The sequence below is a fragment of the Megalobrama amblycephala genome, linkage group LG16 (genome assembly GCF_018812025.1).
Source record: "Megalobrama amblycephala isolate DHTTF-2021 linkage group LG16, ASM1881202v1, whole genome shotgun sequence".
Taxonomy (NCBI): domain Eukaryota; kingdom Metazoa; phylum Chordata; class Actinopteri; order Cypriniformes; family Xenocyprididae; genus Megalobrama; species Megalobrama amblycephala.
Window position 1 is genome coordinate 39,328,449 of NC_063059.1, and position 19,108 is coordinate 39,347,556.

General features: G+C 36.8%; 1 protein-coding gene across 1 annotated transcript; it reads left to right on the plus strand.

Moving 5' to 3' along the window:
- Positions 1-3,076: 3,076 nt before the first annotated feature.
- Positions 3,077-18,795, plus strand: naalad2 (N-acetylated alpha-linked acidic dipeptidase 2). Its single transcript, XM_048160572.1, has 19 exons — positions 3,077-3,599; positions 4,406-4,511; positions 4,666-4,852; positions 6,781-6,882; positions 7,435-7,560; positions 7,674-7,860; positions 8,172-8,265; positions 9,997-10,092; positions 11,842-11,927; positions 12,056-12,175; positions 12,290-12,372; positions 14,502-14,565; positions 14,692-14,759; positions 14,832-14,920; positions 15,026-15,116; positions 15,256-15,520; positions 16,183-16,264; positions 16,468-16,560; positions 16,849-18,795. The coding sequence occupies exons 1-19, from the start codon at positions 3,518-3,520 to the stop codon at positions 17,039-17,041; spliced, it is 2,214 nt and encodes a 737-aa protein (XP_048016529.1). The 5' UTR covers positions 3,077-3,517; the 3' UTR covers positions 17,042-18,795.
- Positions 18,796-19,108: the final 313 nt, after the last annotated feature.

Below are 19,108 nucleotides of genomic sequence, written 5' to 3' on the forward strand. Positions count from 1 at the left end.
ACATTTCCTCAGTAATTTCGTTAACAATGAATAATTCGTACATTATGTCCAGGGGCGGCGTTAGGGGTGGGCTAAAGGGGCTGGAGCCCCGAATCTTTCAGGTTTGAGGTTTCTGTGATGTGTGTTTTAAAGAGAAGTGTGCACATTTACTCACACGATCAGCTGGTGATCTGTGTGATCAAAATAAAAGCACAAGGCTTTATCTTAGAAATTAGTACAAAAGTTTTGTAATTTCCCTGTTGTGTAAAGTAACTAATAAAAATTGTAATTTATTTTAGAGTGCATTTGTTACAATACTGTCATAAGAATAATTATATAGGCCTAAAACATTATTATATTATTGTAATAATTGTTTGGCATCCTAAAATACAATGTAGACTGAGACTCTATATCACAACAAAAAGATGTTTGAGCCATCTTTCATTAACAGGTACAATGCTGTTTCTTTGGTCAATTTGCACTCTGTACATGGGTTGAAGCTCTCAGTTTTGAGCTTCCAGAGTGCACCAGATTGATGCATTTAACCTTAAAATATACAAAAATTTCTTCCGGGGGGGTATGCCCCCGGACCCCCCTAGATGAGTTACACCAAACATAGTTTTACTAATTACAGTGGGAAATAATGTACATTTTATGAACTTTAACCAAGAATACTACAAAAAAGCTCCTTTCATGTCAGTAAATTAAAATGGCATTGGACAAATATAGATTTTGGCTAAGCTACGAAAGTTTACAATGTCTGGCTCCACCCCTGATTATGTCCATAAATAATTCACATAGCCTACTAAGCAATAGCCAGTACAAATTAGGCTATAGCCTATAATTTGTTAGCCACAAGACGATTCTTGATGAATCAAAAAAACAGTTACAATAAGTTAGCTATGAATATTAGCCTAGAAAATGCTGCCCTACCAAAATTTGTGATTGCCCCCCCAGTCCAGCAAGCCTAGTACCGGGCCTGATGTAATCCATAAAAAAGTAACTGTAATCTGATTATGATTACTAATTACAATTAACGCTTTTTTTTTTTTTTACATGTAATCAGTTACCAACCAGCACTGATAATAATTAACACAAAAGTTAATGAAAGGAACTTTTATGAAACAATTTAAAAATAACGACACTGAAATAAATTGATAAACTAAGATGTACTAGCAAATCTAGTTTTATTAAATCCTATTTATCCAAAAATTAATCATGGTTTTACTATAGTAAAAGTGTAGTAACCATGTTTTTTTGTTTTTTTTGGCGGATTGATTACCATTTGTATTAACACAGTTTTACTACATATACCATGGTTAGTATAGCAAAACCCATGGTTAATTTTCATAAGGGCATTAATAATGATAATATAGAATTATGAATGAAATTCCTTCTAGAAGTTAATTTGAGTTAATTTACCCTTCACTCTTTGAACTATTATAAAAAATAATATTTTTATCCCCTAGCACAGCGTTGTTTTAAACAAAACACTGAAGTCTTTTATTTTTATTTGCACATGTGACTTTGTTTACTACTTTTTATGACTTTTTTTAATGTTTGAGGTTACTGAAAAGCTGCTTGAAAAATGTTACAGAAAGAGAGAGAGAATATAAGAATATTTCTGCCTACTTTTAAAGAACCCAATCTTTTTCTTTTGTTTCTTGGAGGGGTTACATCATGAGGACCCCATGTGGCCAGTTGCATAAACTACTTAGACTTAAGTTAGACATCTAAATTTTTTCTTTAAGACTGGCCATAACTTTTTAAAAGTTAGATACATAAAAAGGTAGATTGGTACCATTTGAATTGGAAAAATAAGACGGATTACCCCTTGGTTATAGTTGGTCAAACTTTAAGACGGCCTTAAAGGGACAGTTCACCCAAAAATGAAAATTCTGTCATCATTTAGGTTACTCACCCTCAGGTTGTTCCAAACCTGTACAAATTTCTTTGTTCTGATGAACAACAAAGGAAGATATTTTGAAGAATGTGGGAAACTTTTTTCTACTGTGGAAGTCAATGCCCCAAAGCAGCCTAGTTACAAACTTTCTTCAAAATATCTTCATTTGTGCTCAACAGACCAAATAAATTCATACAAGTTTGGAACAACCTGAGGGTGAGTAAATGATGACAGAATTTTCACTTTTGGGTGAACTATCCCTTTAATTTAGTGACTAAGTTCATGCAACTGGCCCCTGGATGCATGAATTAAACATGAGTCAACAGCGCCATCTATTGCTGAGCGAGAGACAGCGCTCTAGTTCTTTTGTACACAGCCAGTTATAAGAAACTAATCATGCGTCTCAGTCTGATAGTAACCCCCACACAACGACCCGCTTCTCTTGAAATAATGTCGAAATATCCCGTCGCATTCCTCACACAGCTTCGGTCCAGCTGGGGCGCGCCGGCTAATAAATCAGCTGTCCAAACGACTAAAAACGAATTAACTTACTCCTTGCTTTGATTAACATTTTTCGTGCTTATTTGAAACTGGGTCAATATGTGCTTGAACCACATTTCTGCGTACGTTTGCAAGTCGTGAACTATTGAACGCTTAACCGGTCGATGTCCGACTCATTCTAAAGAATTGTTCTTCAGAATCGCTTCATTTTGATGATTCGTTGGAGCCAAAACAAACTTTGAGAGTACAGTGGCATGAAAAAGTATGTGAACCCCTTGCAGAATCTGTGAAAATGAGAATTATTTTAATAAAATAAGAGGGATAATAAAAAAAATGCATGTTATTTTTTGTTTAGTACTGTCCTGAGTAAGATAATTTACATAAAAGATGTTTGCATTTAGTTCACAAGACAAAACAATAGCTGAATTTATTAAAATAACCCCATTCATAAGTAGGCCTATGTGAACCATTGATTCTCAATACTGTGTGTGGTTACCTGGATGATCACAGGTTGAAGATGTCACAATTTTTCTTATTTTGTTTAAATATCTTTGTTTTTCATTTAGTACTGCCCTTTGGAACCAATAGAAGATACTTGCATGTTTCCCGGCAGAAAAATTAAGTACAATTTACCTTGATATTTGAATTCAAAAGTTTTCACCCCCTGTATAAGTACCCTGTGTTAGAATAATACAAGTATACAATCTGAAACAACTAATGTAATTGAATCGAAGTGATTAAGTGTGGAAAAAATAGCCCCTATACTGAAAACAACAAGCTGATTAGCCTAAAGTGGTGTGCTAATCACTAATCTGGCTTTAAAATGGTCGGGGTAGTTTGATGGGACCTTTTTAGCTGGTTATATTGGGAGAACAAACTTCAGCTTGAGCTTTTTAGGCTAGTTTAAGTAGTTTATTTTCAGCGGTGAAGTTTAAACAAACATTTAACTGGTAAAATGCTGCGCGGTGACTTCGACGATGAATCAAGCGAGTTGGTGAGTCGTTTTCACTCAAAGGAACCGATTCGCTGCAATGAATTTTCAACGCAAGCCAACCAAGACCCGCCTACACACATCGCTCTCCTCGTAGTTCTAGTTCTGCAACTTTCAACGAGATATGTGCGGCGTTTAGTCAAATGGGAAGTGAGGATAAAATAATCAGCTGGGTCTGCCGGTTAACGGTTATTACAGCTTTCTTCTTGGTTGGCTTTATTATTGGTGAGTTTCTTTACCTTTATAAGTATTTTTTTTATTATATGCAATGCCTGTCGCGAAACAGGTTGCTTTAGACTGTCTACTTTGCATAATTTTGCCAGAAGATAGTACGAACATGTTGACACAAATTTGCCTAATATTAGGGTTTTTTTTAGAATTTACAACTCATATTTATTTACTCTTCTTTGCTTATGGTGAAACTCAAAAGCAGGTGTTTGATACCTGTTGGTCTCACCTGTCCTGATGTCCTGCGCTGCATTCCACAGATCTTGAATGCCTTTAGGACAGGTGTGATTATATCGAGATCAAAGAGATCATAAAATCCTTTTATTTTGGATATATGTTTAGTCTTGGACATTTTTCAGGGGTTTTCAACCTGGAAACATCATAGAATTTAAACATTTTTTAAAAAGAAGATCTGGAAAAGTCATGGAAATATAAACCAGTGATGCATATTTATTTCTGAATGCATTTTTGTGTGTGTGTGTGTAATTATGTTCAGCTTTAAATATTGCATTAGCTAGAAATTGCTCTTTGTGAGTTAGATTCTTTCTTAAAAATGCTGAAAAAGTCATAGAAATCCATTTGTTAAATGATATGTAAACCCTGAATGTTTTGATCACTTTATGTTTATTGCTGCTTTCAATGATACGTTATTGCATTTGTGATATTTGTCCTTGAGCTGATTCATTTAGGTCAGAATTCATCTATGCGCATTAAACCGATGAATCAGTATTCTGACAAATCAATATTTATCAGACATGGTTTGGGTGTAACAGATGTCTATTTCTCATAACTGCTGTTCTCAGGCTGGTTTGCTCGACCTACTTCTGTCAATCATGGACATGCAACAAAAAGCTTCCTGCGCGACTTTCTGGATGAGATGCGAGCAGAGAATATTAAACACCATCTCAGGTGCCCTCAAATAAACTAGTCCTGATATTATTGAAGTGAACATCTGTCCAAAACATACAGCCTGCTAACCTGTCTTTCCCATATAGAAATTATTTTAAGATCTAGAGACAGTCCAGATTATGTCTCTCATAATTCAAGTTTGTCACCTGAACAGGAAGTTCACAAGGCTGCCGCACCTGGCAGGAACGCAGCAGAATCTGGAGCTGGCGGAGCGGATTGGAGCGGAGTGGATGGAGTTTGGGCTGGACTCGGTAGAGCTGGTTCCGTACGACGTGTTGCTGTCATACCCAAATAAAACAAGTCCCAACTACATCTCAATAGTGGACCACCAGGGCAATGAGGTACATGCTGACAAACAGACCCCAAACACACTCAAACAGGGCTTCTTTTGAGAGAATCTGAAATTATTAGTGACAGACTGATGTGTTTCAGGATTATTCAGTGAGTATTGCATAAAATGTGACATGCTCAAAAAGTGTTACATTTTGAGCAGTTTATGTACATCTCATTTGCCAATTTAATATGACACGCTTCCCTCTAAGATATTGCAACGGACATTGCAAAATTATATAATTGCAAAATAAATATCGCGAAACCCATATCAGTTGACCATGCTCAAAGTTTTCTTGTTCTTTGAATTGCACTTGGTTTGCAAGCCCACGTGCACTTCTTTTAAAGGTGCAGTGTGTACATTTTAGCTGCATCTAGGGGTGAGGTTGCAAATTTTTCAGTCCACCACTCCCTTTCGAAGCACATAGAGAAGCTACGGTGGCCGGCACAGGACAAAGATGTCGTTGTCTGAGACAGCAGCAGAGAGTAGCCAGTCAAGCAATGAGGTTTCTTCTTACTTCTAACAAAGAACGGTCTCTGCTTCTAATAAACCAGATGACTACTACTACTATTAGGCATGTGACGGTATGAAATTTTCATGTTGCGATAATTGCTGAAGCTTTTATCACGGTATACGGTATTATCACGATATTGAAATAAGTTGCAAAAAAGTGTTAAAGAATACATAGTATAATAGTTTTAAGAACTATTTTTCTTATAACAAAAAGAACAATTAAATACAATACACAAAAAAACTCTAAAGTAAAATGTTTCAAACAGATTAAAGTGCAAAAGAATTATAAATGGTGACACTTTACAATAAGGTCTCATTATTTAACATTAGTTATTGCATTAACTTAGATTAAGAATGAGCAATAGCTACATTTGTTACAGAAGGTATTATTTTTTGTTAATGTTAGTTAAAAAATACAACTGATCATTGTTAGTTTTAGCTCAGGTCCATTAAATAGAAGTTAAAACTTTATTTTAGTAGTGTTATTAAACTAAGAAATTAACATTAACTAAGATTAATAAATGCTTATTAGTATTTTTCATTGCCAGTTTGGTAATAATGATTTAACATGTTAACTAATGAAGCCTTATGTCACTAAGTGTTACTGAACAATAACAAATAATCAGAACATTTCCAATCATTAGGGCATGTTGTAGTCCAAATATAAAAATGATTAAGTTTGAAAATAAATAGCCTATTAAGTCTATAAGTATTAAGTATTTGGTAATGTGATGAACAACATTGCGAATAGAAAAAAACTGACTGACTATTTGAAGCATTTTAATTAATGTTCAGGAGCGCAGCTGCTTTTTTTAGGAGGTTTCCGGGGTAACCGCTGCATTTCTGCGTGTCTCCTTTACTCATTCCGCCATGTGCTTCTCATGCACACTGGGCTTGTTTACATCTGAGTGCGTGTCCCTATGACACAGAATACAGCGGTGTTGTGCATTTTATACGGTTGATGGGGAAAGTATTCTTAAAATGTATTATAAAAATGTTAATAATTTGTAATAATTATTCACGGTATTTTGAAGTTCCCACGATAACAATATCTACTCATTTACAAATGTTCATTATATGTATAAAACAACATGTTTTAAGTTTAAAGGGGACCTATAATGCCGCTTTCACAAGATGTAATATAAGTCTCTGGTGTCCCCAGAATGTGTCTGTGAAGTTTCAGCTCAAAATACCCCACAGATAATTTATTATAGCTTGTCAAATTTGCCCTGCTCTGTTCTTTCTCTTATGAAATCAGTGTGTTTTTAAGGTCATTTATCTCATCACAAGTGAGGCTGTGAGTAACGTCTCCAGCTTGGTTGCGATGGTGACAGGTTAAAGTCCATGATTCTGTCGGTTGATGTTTTATTGTGATTACAGTGCATAATTCAAGCAATAGTACATCTGTGTCTCTTTCTCTCTCAGATCTTTAGCACCTCTCTGGCTGAGCCGATCCCTGAAGGTTATGAAGATGTGACCGATATCGTCCCTCCTTATAGTGCTTTCTCTGCTAAAGGTCAACCAGAGGTGAGGCACACATAGCCAAATTTAAAATCAACATGAACTCAAAACCCTGTTTATTGTCTCAATGCATGATTCTGGTCATATTGTGCTTGATTAATCACTGCATCGTATTCAAAATAAAATAAAGGGGTTTTCATAATGTTTCATCAAACAAATAATGCTATTCAAAAGAATCAATACTTATATTCAGCAAGGATGCATAAAGCAGAACAACTGTTTTCAACACTGATAATAATCAGAAATGTTTCTTGAGCAGCAAATCATCATATTAGAATGATTTCTGAAGGATCATGTGACACTGAAGACTGGAGTAACGATGCTGAAAATTCAGCTTTGATCACAGGAATAAATTACACTTTACTATATATTCACATAGACAACAGCTATTTTAATAATATTTCACAATATTACAGTTTTTACTGTATTTTTGATCAAATAAATGAGCATAACATTAAAAGTCTTACCAACCCAAAAACTTTTGAATGGTAGTTTATTGCAACTTTACGGAAGTAAAATGGGATTCTCCAGCATTAACCTGATGTTTGTGAACTGTAGGATGAGCTGGTGTATGTTAATTACGGACGGACGGAGGATTTCTTTAAGCTGGAGAGAGAGTTGGGAATAAACTGTACGGGAAAAATCATCATCGCTAGATACGGCAAAATCTTCCGTGGGAACAAGGTAGAGTTTAAAAGTAGTTTGAATGTGTTATTTTATGCCTCACGTAATAAAGAAAATACTATGGTCTTGGAATGACGTTGGAGTGAACTATTCCTCTGTGCGCGCGTTTGCAGGTGAAGAATGCGATGTTAGCCGGAGCTAAAGGGATCGTGCTGTTCTCGGACCCTGCGGATTACTGCGCGGAGGGCGTTGAGCCGTATCCCAAAGGCTGGAACCTGCCAGGAGGAGGCGCTCAGAGGGGGAATGTCCTGAATCTTAATGGGGCGGGAGACCCGCTCACACCTGGCTATCCTGCGAAAGGTGCGAAAGAGGTTCTCTGTGAGATTGCAGTCTCTTAGTTGTGATAGTATTTTCTTCTCTATTGTGACATATCCGGATGAAACGGCTTCTCAAACAAGAAGCAAATGTAGGGCGGGGCTTGATTTTGTCCTGTGGGGAATTGATTGGATGGTTGTGGTTTGCTATTGGTGGATCTCATGTGAGTGACAGGTTGCCAGTAAACACATCATCAGAGAAGAGAAGAGATGAGCTGCAAGAGAGAGTGGGACGTTATTTTAATTAAAGATTACGAGACAAATGAATTTAACGGTGGCTTTAAATGTCTCGTATAGAATACACCTACAGGTCCAGCCTGGAGGACGCAGTGGGGCTTCCCAGGATTCCAGTGCATCCCATTGGCTATCATGATGCCGTTCACCTGCTGCAGTGAGTCGGACACTGCTGAAAACATGTACCATTGAGTCCAACAAATTGGAATTAAGACATAAATATTATTATTAATATTATTGAAAATACTCTTGTTTGTTTTATGCTGTGTTCACACCAAACGCGAATAGAGCGTCTGGCGCGAATGATTTCAATGTTAAGTCAATGTAAAGACGCGTTTACGCGCGTCTGGAGGTCTCGCGGCGCGAATGAGGCGTTTAGCGCGGCGCGGAAGACGCGAATTCGCCTCATTCGCGCGTCTAGTTCGCGCGAATTACGCGAATTGAGCGTTTCGCGCGATACGCGCGTTACGCGCGAATGGTGCTTTTTGTGCATTTACGCGCTTGACGCGAATTCGCCCGAGTTGAAAATTTTGAACTTTGGCGTAAATTCGCGCCGCGTTAACCAATCAGGAGCCTGCTTGCTGCTGTGGCGGCAGGCCCGCCCGGAGTCGCTCATTCAAAATGGAGGAACGACTGATATTATCAGTGAGCAGTCACCCAGAGATTTATGACACAAGTTCATACTTCTATAGAGACAGGAATAAAAAGGACCTCGCTTGGAAGAGTGTCGGCGAGGAGATTGGGCAACCTGGTAAGTTGTAAATACACATTTCACTTTTGAGTCACGTACACGTTTATTGACCCGCGAATACAAAGCGGTAGCTCTCTCGATGAACGCACGATCAACATCAGCCATCTTGCAAACAGACAACCGCCTAGCACTTGCCCCTCCCACAAGAAGCGGATTTCGCCTCGGACGCGCGTCAATTTCGCTTCAAACGCTTGTTTTTTACGCGCGTCTATTTCGCTCTAGACGCGCGAATGCATTCAAAATGTTCAAGCGGCAAACTAGACGCGGTAGACGCGAATTTGACGCTCTATTCGCGTTTGGTGTGAACGCAGCATTACAGTATCAATATGTACCATATAGTAATACATTTCATTATTGTTTTGTTTAATTTTTATATTTAAATAATAATAAAATTAAAACATATGTTTTGAATAATAATGAATTATTATTATTATTATTATTATTATTATTATTATTATTTGATAGTCATATTGAGTGGGGAACTCCGTTTTTCCTTCTTTTTTGTGCTAGGCTGATCACATTCTTGTTATATTGATTGAATTATATGATATTTAAATAACATTTAAAATACTCATTTTTATTTTACAGTACAATAGTATTATTGCAATAGTAATATATTTATCAATTTGTTTAATTTTTATAATTTAAATAATAATAAAACAAAATGATTATTTTGAATAATAATAATATTTAATAATTTAATAATGATTATTATTATTACATGATAGTCGTAGTGAGTGGGGAAAACAGTTTTTCCTTCTTTTTTTGATCTAAGCTGGTCACATTGTTGTTTTATTGATTGAATAATATGATATTTAAGTATTTTAAATGTTAAATATTATTTTACAGTACAATAGTATTGTTGCCTTAGTAATATGTATATATTATTGATTTGCTTCATTTTTCTAGTTTAAAAAATAATAAAATACAATATTATTATTTTGAAAAATAATAACATTTAATTATTATTATTATTTAGTAGTCATATTGAATGAGGAATCAGTTTTTCCTTCTTTTTTGTCCTAAGCTGATCACATGCTTGTTTCATTTATTTAAAATTGCAATATTGTTTACATTTTGTTTTTTTCACTTCACCTGAAGTATGATGTCACTTATATATGATGTCACTTCCTGTAGGCATATGGGAGGGCCTCTTCCGCCGGATAACTGGAAGGGTGCACTTAACGTCTCGTACCGACTTGGACCGGGATTCATGGACGGTTTTAATCAGAAGTATGTGAATTTCCTTCCTGTAAATCCACAATAAAATCTCTCCATTTTATCATTTAAAGCAGGACACCACAGGCAGTGTTTGTCATGCACTGGCTTTGAGATTTTGGGATATTTTGCTTCCATGACATCTTTTGAAGTGTTAGATTTCAATTACAATACATCTTTAAAGGCTGAGAGTCAGAAATCTCCACTTCAGCAGCTTTACACCATACTTTACCGTTTTATTCCTGTCTATATTCTGACGGGTTTTATAGTTTGTTCATATATCATTCACCTGATTTATATAGTTTTACTTCTTAAAAACATGGTGAATGTTTCACTTTTTTAGTATTTTCTGATTTATGGAGTGAAAAAAAGAAGTATCCAAAAAACTCTTTAACTCGTCCAGTTTCATTCTAAAAGTTATAACTTCTTCCTGAATCTCTCCATCAGTGTCGACTCCGGTTTGAACAATGTAAGGCTGAACACCGTTACTGACAATCCTCATTTTGGCTGCGTGAGATTCTCCAGCTTTGTTGTTGTTGAGCTGTTAAAGCTCCGCCCTCTTCTGGAGCAGCAGCTCATTTGCATTTAAAGGGACACACACAAAAACGGCGTGTTTTTGCTCACACCCAAATTGGGGCAAATTTGACAAGCTATAATAAATGATCTGTGGGGTATTTTGAGCTGAAACTTCACAGACACATGCTGGGACATGAGAGACTTATATTAAATCTTGTGAAATGGGCATTAATAGGTCCTCTTTAAAGAAGTAAACTGTGATTATGTTCACTCTAGTAGTCAGTCAGACAGTCAACTATTCTAAACCGAAGTCAAAACCTCAACCTGAACATTAAACATTAAATCCCCGACTTTTAACCCCACAACCTATGATCCTTGCTCTTCTGAAGTGGGACTTAAACTTTAGACAGTCTTAATCAGCTCACATGCACATGTTCGGTCGCTCCTGGTAATTGTTAACTCATTTTAATGCATGATGTCAGCAGTACGGAGGGGTTTGTGGACTCAGCAGAGGGGCAGAGACGACGCGTTTGATTCTCACAGCACACACACATAAAGATTCACACATCACACACACTTCTGTGGCTCTGTTGTTTTTCTGTAATGAACTCTGGAGGTCTGCCAGTTTACACAATGGCCTTGTGTTTGGTGAGCCCATCTCACACACACACACACACACACACACACACACACACACACACACACACACACACAGAGAGAGAGTCAGCAGGTTAAATAGCATAATGAAGCATGCATTTCTATGTATGCATTTGGTGGATTCTTTTATCCAAAGCAACTTATGTTGCATTTAATGTACACATTTGTATCAGTTCATGCATTAAGGCCCGTTCACACCAAGAACGGTCACTATAAAGATAGCTATATTAGCATCACACCAGCGGATGATATTGTTCTGTTTATTCTAAGCGCGCTGAAGTTTTGTCGTCTGTTGCTTTAAATGCTTGAGTATGTTAAAGCAGGATGGATTCTGATTGGCTCTCAATGTTTTTATTGTTCATCAGCTGGAAAAATGAGTTCTGAAAGTGATTCCAGTTATTATCGTTTCTCTGTGCTGTTGTGGTGTGGACTCTGCTATTCTTTTATGTTTAGAATGATTTTTAGATCTATATATTTGTCGTTTTCGTTCTTGGTGTGAACATATTTTATAATGTAAAATACTGAAGCTGTCACTGTTTATTTACCATTTTTACTGAATAAAGCAGTGTTTTGTCTTTTGTGATATTTTAGTAAAGTACGTATGAACATCCACACCAACAATCAGGTGACCCGTATTTACAATGTGATTGGCTGGATCCGAGGAGCCGTGGAGCCAGGTGACATTACACTACTGACGTGATCTGGCTTTATTTTGGGGGTTGTTTTTGGAGTTGAGTTACTCTGTTTGAGAGTTTGTGTAGCTTTATTTTATACTATCTAGTTGAGTTTGGTTCCGTGTGTTCAGACAGGTACATCATTCTGGGCGGCCATCGTGACGCGTGGGTGTTCGGAGGGATTGATCCCGTGTCAGGAGCTGCTGTGGTGCACGAGAACGTGAGAGCAGCTGGAAAACTCTTGAAGAAAGGTGTGTATCATCTCATCGTCTAGTTAAATTCTCATTCAAACAGGACACTTTTTTTGTTCTTAGCTTCTTTTTGTAATTAAAATGATCATGTGTTGTGCTGTATGTGTGTTTCAGGCTGGAGGCCGAGGAGAACACTGATATTTGCCAGTTGGGATGCAGAAGAGTTTGGTCTGCAGGGATCCACGGAATGGGCAGAGGTACGAATAAATCAATGAAAGAAGGAACAAATGAATGATTGAATACATGAATGCACATGAGAAATTATTGAATGAATGAATGAATGAATGATTGAATGCAAAAATGCATTAAAGGTGCTCTAAGTGATCCTGGGTGGAGTAACTGCCTGTTGACGTTCGAAGTGTTGTCAAACAAAACAGAGGCTAGCTAGACCCTCCCTCCTCCTCCTCCTCCCCCTCCCCTCCGTGCTTCCTGAAACAATCATGAACGCCCATTTAAAATCATTCTTGTCGGTTATTGGCTGGAGCATGTTTATTATGTTTTGTGGTCCAGGCTGCACCAGTTTTTTTATTTCCGTTTTTGGAGCTTGTGGCGACTACAGAGACCGCGTTTTTTACAGTGTGTTCAGGGGACAGGCAGCTTGCGGATAGTGAGGAGATGTTTGCTGTATGTGACAAAAAATGTTTTGGCCTAAAAACGTGTGACATCACTTAGAGCACCTTTAATTAATAAATTAATGAACAAAAAAATGCATGAATTAATGAATGTAAAAAATGCATGAATTAATGAATTAAAAAATGCATGAATTAACGAATATAAGAAATGCATGAATTAATGCACGAAAAAATGCATAAATTAAATAATTAAAAATGCACAAACTAATGTACAAAAAATGCATGAATTCATGCATGAAAAAATGTGTGAATTAATGATCGAAAAAATGCATGAATTAATTAAAAATGCATCTTAATGAAAAAATGCATGAATTAATGAACGAAAAATGCGTGAATTAATTAAAAATGCATGATTTAATGTACGAAAAAATGCATGAATTAATGAATGAAAAAATTCATGAATTAATTAATTAAAAATGCATGATTCAATGCATGAAAAAATGCATGAATTAATGCATGAAAAAATGCATGAATTAATGCATGAAAAAATGCATGAATTGATTAAAAAAGCATGATTTAATGCATGAGAAAATGCTTGAATTAATGCACAAATTAAATAATTAAAAAAACAACGAATTAATGCATGAAAAAAATGCATGAAAAAATGCATTAATTAATTAATTAAAAATGCATGAATTAATGAATGAAAAAAGCATTAATTATTGCATGAAAAAATGCATGAATTAAATAATTAAAAATGCACAAATTAGATAATTAAAAATGCACAAATTAATGCATGAAAAAATGCATTAATTAGTTAGTTAAAAATGCATTAATTAATGAACGAAAAAATGCATGAATTAATGCACAAAAAAATGCATGAATTATTTAAAAATCCATGAATTAATGAACAAAAAAATGCATGAATTAATGCAGGAAAAAATGCATGAATTAATTAATTTAAAAATGCATGAAAAAAATGCATGAATTAATTAATTAAAAATGCATGAATTAATGCATGAAAAAAATAATGTATTAATTAATTAATTAAAATGCATGCACTAATGCATGAAAAAGTGCATGAATTAATTAATTAAAAATGCATGAATTAATGCACAAAAAATGCATGATTTATTGAACGAAAATGTATGAATTAAATGTGTGAATGAATGCATTAAAAATGCATGAATTAATGCATGAAAAATGGATGAATTAATTTAAAAAATGCATGAATTAATGAATTAAAAAATGCATGAATGAACAGTTGAATGAATGAACCACTGAATCAATTAACAAATTAATAATTTCTTGGTTGAAATAACAAATTCATTCAGTCAATTTCAAATTGATTGAACAAAAGAATCAGTGAATCATTGAATAAATGAATGAATGAATGAACAAATGAATGAATACTTCATTGAATAAGGTTTTATTCACAAAGTTCAGGAGGAGAACGTTCAAATAATCTATCTGTGATTGGAGACCTGTATATATAGCCGACTCACCTTCGTTCCTCGACAGTCTTTTCTGCATCCCTCCGTCTCCTGGCTCTTCGCTCTCAGCTAGTTCCTATTCCCAGCCAAGGATACGGGGAGTACTCTGGGTTCGGGAGTCTCCCCTCGGACAGCACGCCAAATACACATACTCTATCTAATTATCTGTATGATTGATGAATGAATGATGGCATGCCTCGATCCTCCCTGTATCTCACAGTCTGGTGAAGGTGTCATGTTCTTGCTCTTGTGTGTTTGCAGGAGAATGCCAGAGTCCTGCAGGAGCGAGCCGTGGCCTACATTAATGCAGACTCTGCTATTGAGGGTTAGTCACACACACACACACCATTATAAGAGTATATCTGTTCTGTAAAAGCAGTGTTGATCTCATCTGTAATAATTACTCTGTGTGTGTGTGTGTGTGTGTGTGTGTGTGTGTGTGTGTGTGTAGGTATGTACACACTGAGAGTCGACTGCACCCCCTCCCTACACACTCTTGTTTATGACATCACCAAGAAGGTGAGATTCAGTTTTGACGTTCATCTATCTATCTATCTATCTGCAAGTGATGTTAATAACATGTTTCTGAAGGTTTCGAGTCCAGAGGAAGGCGAGGAGGGCATGAGTCTGTACGAGAGCTGGCACAAACGAGACAACTGGACAGAAAGAGATGCACCATGGTAATGAAGTGCCGGATGATCATAATGATCTATAAGAACATCTGATTGATTATAGATTGTTGAGATCCATGACATGTGTCTCAGATGTGTGTGTTCTCCCTCTAGGATCAATAAACTGGGCTCTGGTAGTGATTTTGAAGCATATTTCATCAGATTAGGGATTGCATCTGGAAGGGCGAGATACACCAAAAACCGGGTGAGTGTGTTTTACAGTGTGAATGCTTGTTTGGTTTTTTTGCATTTATGCAAAATTTAAAAAAAAAAAAAAAATAAGAAAACATTAAATGTATACACTTTTTTTGTTTTGTACCAACATTTTCCACTCTCTTTCCCAGAAAACCGAGCGCTACAGCAGCTACCCCGTTTACCACAGCGTGTATGAGACCTATGAGATCGTGGAGCGCTTCTACGATCCGAGTTTCCGCAGGCTGGAGGCGGTGGCCCGTGTTCGAGGTGGACTGATCTTCAGTTTGGCTGATTCTCCGATCTTACCTCTGGACTGTACAGAATACGCCTCGTCTGTCAACAGATACGCCAACAGCATTCACCAGCTAGCAATGAAGCATCCTGCTGCCTTGGAGCAGTACGGCATCTCATTCGGTACACATTCTATCCACCATTTACTATGTTCAAATCAAGATTCTTTATTCCATGAAGAACCTTTAATGTCCTTAACACAAAAAGTTCTTTATAGTGGAAAAAGTTTCTTCAATTAGTTAAAATGTTATTCACACTAAGAAAAAATGGTTCTTTTAAAGGGGACCTATTATGCTTTTTTCCATGTTCATCTTTCTTTAGTCTGTAATGTTGCTGTTTGAGCATGAAAAAGCTCTGCAAACTTAGAAAAAGTCGCCTCCAGCACATTGTGCTTTTCAGAGAGACAGAAACTAAACAGAGTGTTACTGACAGACTGGGAAGAGAGGAACTGCAACAATGGAGAATATGGGAAAAATAATGCTTTTTGAACATTCAAGCATGAAAACTTGTTCTTGTAGAGCCCAAAAACAAAACCAAGACTTTGAAAGAGGGCACAATAGGTCCACTTTAAGAACAGATCACTGAAAGTTTCTTTTGAGAAACCAAAAATGGTTCTTCTGTCTTTGCCAATTGCTGCAAAAACACCATTTTGGAACCTTTAGCATGTAAAAATAGTGTGCCTATAGATACAAGTATAAGAATTGGGATGCATTCCACCTCTCCACATGCGATTATTTTCATTTCAAATGCAAAGCTCTTGATTTTTTTATCATCTATGTTTCTAGATTCTCTCTTCTCTGCAGTTGAGAACTTCACGGTCGCAGCGCAGGACTTCCATCAGCGTCTTGATCAGATCGACACCTCTAAGTACGAATGACAAAACCACAGTACCATCTTAGGCACTCAAATGCTAGGTTTGAATGTACTCATAGGTTAGGAATTGTGTTATAGTGCTGCTATTATAGAGTCTTCATGACCTTTAGAGGATGACATGTGCTCCTGAGTCACATGTCAATACACATTATACCTGTTGCTTACACCTGTTTACCTTATCATTATCTGTCTCTTAGCGCTCTGGATGTGCGGATGGTAAATGATCAGCTGATGTATTTAGAGAGAGCTTTCATTGATCCGTTGGGTTTACCTGGAAGACCATTTTACAGGTAAGCACAATCTGTCAAACGATGTAATGTGAAGTTCAATAACTCAAGTTTAAGAGATTAGTGGTTTAAATAAACAGAAACAACCACAGCTTTTTCTTGCTATACTTTGCTCCTACCCACAATTCACTGTCAAATGCCAAATTTAGCACTACCAGTACTTCCTTTAAGAAGGTAATAACCACTCAACAGTGTTTTTTGGATCAGTTTAAGTATTACCCATGTCTGATTAGGATGTTTTTGTACATGCACAAACAGTATGTTTGTCTTTTTCTCTCTCGTCTCTTCCAGGCATATCATTTTTGCGCCCAGCAGTCACAATAAATACGCAGGCGAGTCTTTCCCAGGCATTTATGATGCTTTGTTTGATATTGAGAATGTGGCAGACCCGCAGAAGGCCTGGGACGAGGTGAAACGCCAAATCAGCATCGCTGCCTTCACCGTCAATGCAGCTGCCGGGACGCTAAAGCCTGTCTTCGGCTAGACGGCCTTCCTTCTGCTTTCAAAACCCGCTATGGATGCATGACTACATCATGTAAGCAAATGAGTTAGTTAATATGTCAGTGTTTTATCAAACGCAGCATCTATAAGGGACCTGACGTGCAGATCTGGCTCTCACAAGCGAGCAGATAATATTGTCGATATTGAGCAGATGTCTTTCATCCAAAGAGATTTGCTGTGGACAATTTGCAGGGACGGCATTAATTGCCTTACTTTACTACATAATCTTATTCACTTGAGATTGACTGTAATGTTATTGTCTAGAACCAATAGGCAACTGCAACTGACACATTTTACATGTTTTATAGTGTTATATGTGATAAAGTGTACTTTACGATGTCATAAAGTTGACCATTTGTGTTGATTTACAGTGTAAATTATGAAAGCAATGTTTTTTGCTTGTAAATCTTGCATAAATTGTCACATTTCAGAGAATTATTTGTAAAACTATTCTTACATACACACGTAAAATCATTAAAATTGATGCAAATACTGTACTACATGAATTCATTGTGAAATCATTAAACCTCAAATCAGATGCGATAAGATTCAAGGCGACAAAATCAGTCTCAAGTCACAGACAATCAGAAGAGCGTGTGGACAGAGTCTCTGCAAGCGAGCTGCACTCGCAATAAAACTGACAAATACTTAAAATATGATGATTCTAATCTGTGTGTTAATGGAGCATAACCAACAGTTTAAAAATGTAATTTTGGCGTTTTTGGCTTTTAATATGGTAGGACATGATGTAGATAGAAAGGGAAGTGGGAGAGAGAGAAAGAGAAGGGATCAGGAAGGGACTCAAGCCGGGACTTGAAATCAGGTCACCCAAAGCACGGAGGTGTCATATGTTGACACACTGTCCACTAGTGCCAACTATCCAGTGTGAGTTTGTTAAATATTAGAACCTCACTGTGTAAGAACCATGGGGGGAACAGAATTCGACGGCAAACAATCCAGCTGTCAGAATCCGTTCCCCCACCCATATGACTAGAGATGTCGATATAGTGAGTTAAAATATGATTCTAATCTGAGTGTTAATGGAGCATATTAATATGATAAGACATGATGTAGACAGAAAGGGAAGTTGGAGAGAGAGAAAGGGACGGGATAAGGAAAAGTCCTCAAGCAGGGACTTGAACTTGGGTCACCCAAAGCACAAAGGTGTTATATGTCAACATGCTGCCCACTAGGCCACCGGCACCAACCAACCAGTGTGAGTTTGATAAGAGATGTCGATGTAGTGGCTTAAACGATGCTGATTCTATTCTGTGTGTGGATGGGGAGATTAACCAGCATAAGTTTGATAAATATTAGAACCTCCTTGTGTAAAAAACATGGGGGGAACAGAATTTGACGGTGTGATGGAATTTTTGAACTAATTAATAATGAACTAACATTTCTTTTCTTCTACAGGCCTAATAATAATAATAATCTAACTTAGAAATAGAGAAACAGTCACTAGGACTGAGTGTTGTGATTCAGAAACATTCTGCTGTGCTGGCTAGACGGCATCCTTCTGGGGATAAAAAATAGTCTTTGAGAGGTTGTTTTAACCTATTGAGTAATCTGAACTATTAACCCTGAGACATTTTTTGATGATCCTGTGATTCATTTGTTCTAATCTAAATTTACTCCGGCAGTAAGCGGGACAGAGGAACTGAGATGTTTTTCTTAAATCTAAACTAATCATATTGAGACTGATGATAATGAGTAATAGATCATGACATGCTGACTATGAAGTGTACCTTGAAATCCTATAAAACCTGTTGTATTCCTTTGTTCGGAGAGAGATTCTCTGGAATGATGAGAACTCTCCCGGCCGTGATTAAAGCATATTCTGAGGCATAGACTGGAGTCTGTTTGGTTTTTAAGCTGCAGCAAACAACTAAGCACTAGAGAACTCTTTCCATACTATAGTGATAGTGTTTAGTGGTGAGGAGCACTAAAGAGCTTATTATCAGGTGATAGTGCCGGTGGGGAGCACTAAAGAGCTTAGTATCAGGTGATAGGCCCCCAAAACAGGCCGAGACGTCGGCCAACTCGAACA